This window comes from Haliaeetus leucocephalus, unplaced genomic scaffold, assembly GCF_000737465.1.
Source record: "Haliaeetus leucocephalus isolate CR32 unplaced genomic scaffold, Haliaeetus_leucocephalus-4.0 Scaffold274, whole genome shotgun sequence".
Taxonomy (NCBI): Eukaryota; Metazoa; Chordata; class Aves; order Accipitriformes; family Accipitridae; genus Haliaeetus; species Haliaeetus leucocephalus.
In genome coordinates, this window is record NW_010972710.1 from 148076 (window position 1) to 149936 (window position 1861).

The 1861-nt window shown below is 66.7% G+C and overlaps 2 protein-coding genes across 2 annotated transcripts in view; one reads left to right on the forward strand and one right to left on the reverse strand.

The window, feature by feature from the left end:
- The window catches only part of BEST2 (bestrophin 2), a 10679-nt gene extending 9044 nt beyond the window's left edge, over nucleotides 1-1635 (reverse strand). The window contains exons 1-4 of the mRNA XM_010569822.1: nucleotides 1484-1635; nucleotides 1136-1230; nucleotides 621-854; nucleotides 36-190 (exon numbers count right to left, since the gene is read on the reverse strand). Coding sequence (XP_010568124.1) covers nucleotides 36-190; nucleotides 621-854; nucleotides 1136-1230; nucleotides 1484-1635 — 636 coding nt within the window. The remainder of the gene's footprint in view (nucleotides 1-35; nucleotides 191-620; nucleotides 855-1135; nucleotides 1231-1483) is intronic.
- A 76-nt stretch (nucleotides 1636-1711) lies between these two features.
- The window catches only part of TNPO2 (transportin 2), a 14897-nt gene continuing 14747 nt past the window's right edge, over nucleotides 1712-1861 (forward strand). Inside the window, exon 1 of the mRNA XM_010569823.1 lies at nucleotides 1712-1746. Coding sequence (XP_010568125.1) covers nucleotides 1712-1746 — 35 coding nt within the window. The remainder of the gene's footprint in view (nucleotides 1747-1861) is intronic.

Consider the following 1861-nt stretch of genomic DNA (forward strand, 5'->3'; position numbering starts at 1 on the left):
CGGGGGGAGTCACGGGGCTTGGGGGGGGGGGGTACCTCCATGAGGAGCTTGAGGGCACAGTCATCACGCACGCGACCCTCCCGCCGCGCCTGCCCCGCCAGTGCCCCGAACCAGGCGCAGGGCACCCAGAACTTGTTGTAGGGCGAGCGCAGCCCCTCCAGCCGCCGCCGCTCCTCCCGTGTCAGGAACCCTGCAGGGCCAGCGTCACCATCTGCCCTCCCCGTGATGTCACCCGCCAGCCCCCATGACATCACCCGCTGCCCCATGATGTGCCTAGCAGCACTGACACCCAGTGATATCGGGGTGCCCCACTGTTGTCACAGCACAGAGGTTAGGGGAACCTGATGCCCAGCCCCATGAAGTTCCCATGATGACATCACTGCCTCTGTGATGACATCACCACCCCCATAGCAACACCACTGCTGTGATGCCATTCCCGTCCCCAGTGGGGTGCCCTACGGTGACATCACTGCTATGATGCCATCCCCAGGGGGTCCCTGTGCCCCCCCGTGACCCTTCTGCTGGTCCCACTGGCCCGTTACTGCCCCTGTGCTGATGTCACCCCCTCTGATGACATCATCGTGCCCTGATGAGGTCACAGCAGGGCAGCAGGGACGCACCAGCCTCGACGAGGTGGTCGGTGGTAGGGAAGCGCTTGTAGACGGCAGTGCTGACGGCGCGCAGCACCAGCAGCGCAGCCAGGCTGCCGTATCGCATCAGGGTGCGGCGCAGGATGCGGCCCCGTGCATCGGCCCCGTGGACGTTGCCCGCCACGGCCACCATCAGCCCATCCGGTGCCGGGACGCTGCGGAACTGCCCCCACCAGCGCTCCAGCACCAGCGCCACGTAGAAACCTGCAGGACTGGGATGCTCTGGGGGCACTGGGAGCCCTGGGAAGGGGGCGCTGGGGAGAGTTTGGGACACTGGGAGCACTGGGGACATGGTGAGGTGGGGGAACTGGGGCACAGGGGGCAGTGGGAGCACTGGGTGGAGGTGCTGAGGTAAGTTGGTGACACTGGGAACGCTGGGAGGGGTCATGGGGGGGACAAGGGCACTGGGGACAGTGGGAGTACTGGGAGAAGGCACTGGAGGGGGGGGAGCTAGGGACACGGGGAGGGGCACTGGGGGCTCTCACCAAGGACAAAGGAGACAGGGATGAGGTTGGCCGACTTGTCGCAGTAGAGCACCAGCTTCTCAAAGAGCCGCTTCTGCGCCTCCGACAGCAGGAACCTGGCGAGGGGGGAATGGACACGTGGGGGGACACCGGGGGGGGGTTCACCCAGCCCCTCCCTCCAGCTGCGTGTGTCCCCCCTCTGTGTCCTGCTGTACAAGGTACCATGTCTCCATGCAACCCGTGTCCCCCCATCCCCATGACCCCACCCCCGCACCCCGCGTGTCCCCATAGCCCCATTCCGATGCACTCCCTGCACCTCCACATGTCCCCACGCACACTGAGTCCCCCCCCACGTGCCCCCCACCGCACCGGTAGGCCAGGCTGAGCCCCAGGTAGGCAGCGAGGAAGAGGAGCAGCTCCCGGTAGAGCAGCTTGTAGATGCTCCCGCGCCAGAGCAGCAGCAGCTGTGAGAAGCCCCCGAAACGCGCGGTGGCCACCCGCGAGGTGTAGGTCACCGTCATCGCGGCCGCGGTGACACCTGGGCAGCGCCCTGGGGACGGCAAAACCCTGCGGACGAAGAAACGGGACCCTGGGGGCATGAAAACCCTTTGGGGGGGGGACACACACACCTGGTGGGAGGGTCATTGAACCGATACCCAGAGGACACGAGGCACAGCCTGGGGACCCCAACACCCTGGGGACACACCATGGGGCACTGCCACCCCACCCCACCCCCCCAGGCTGGGC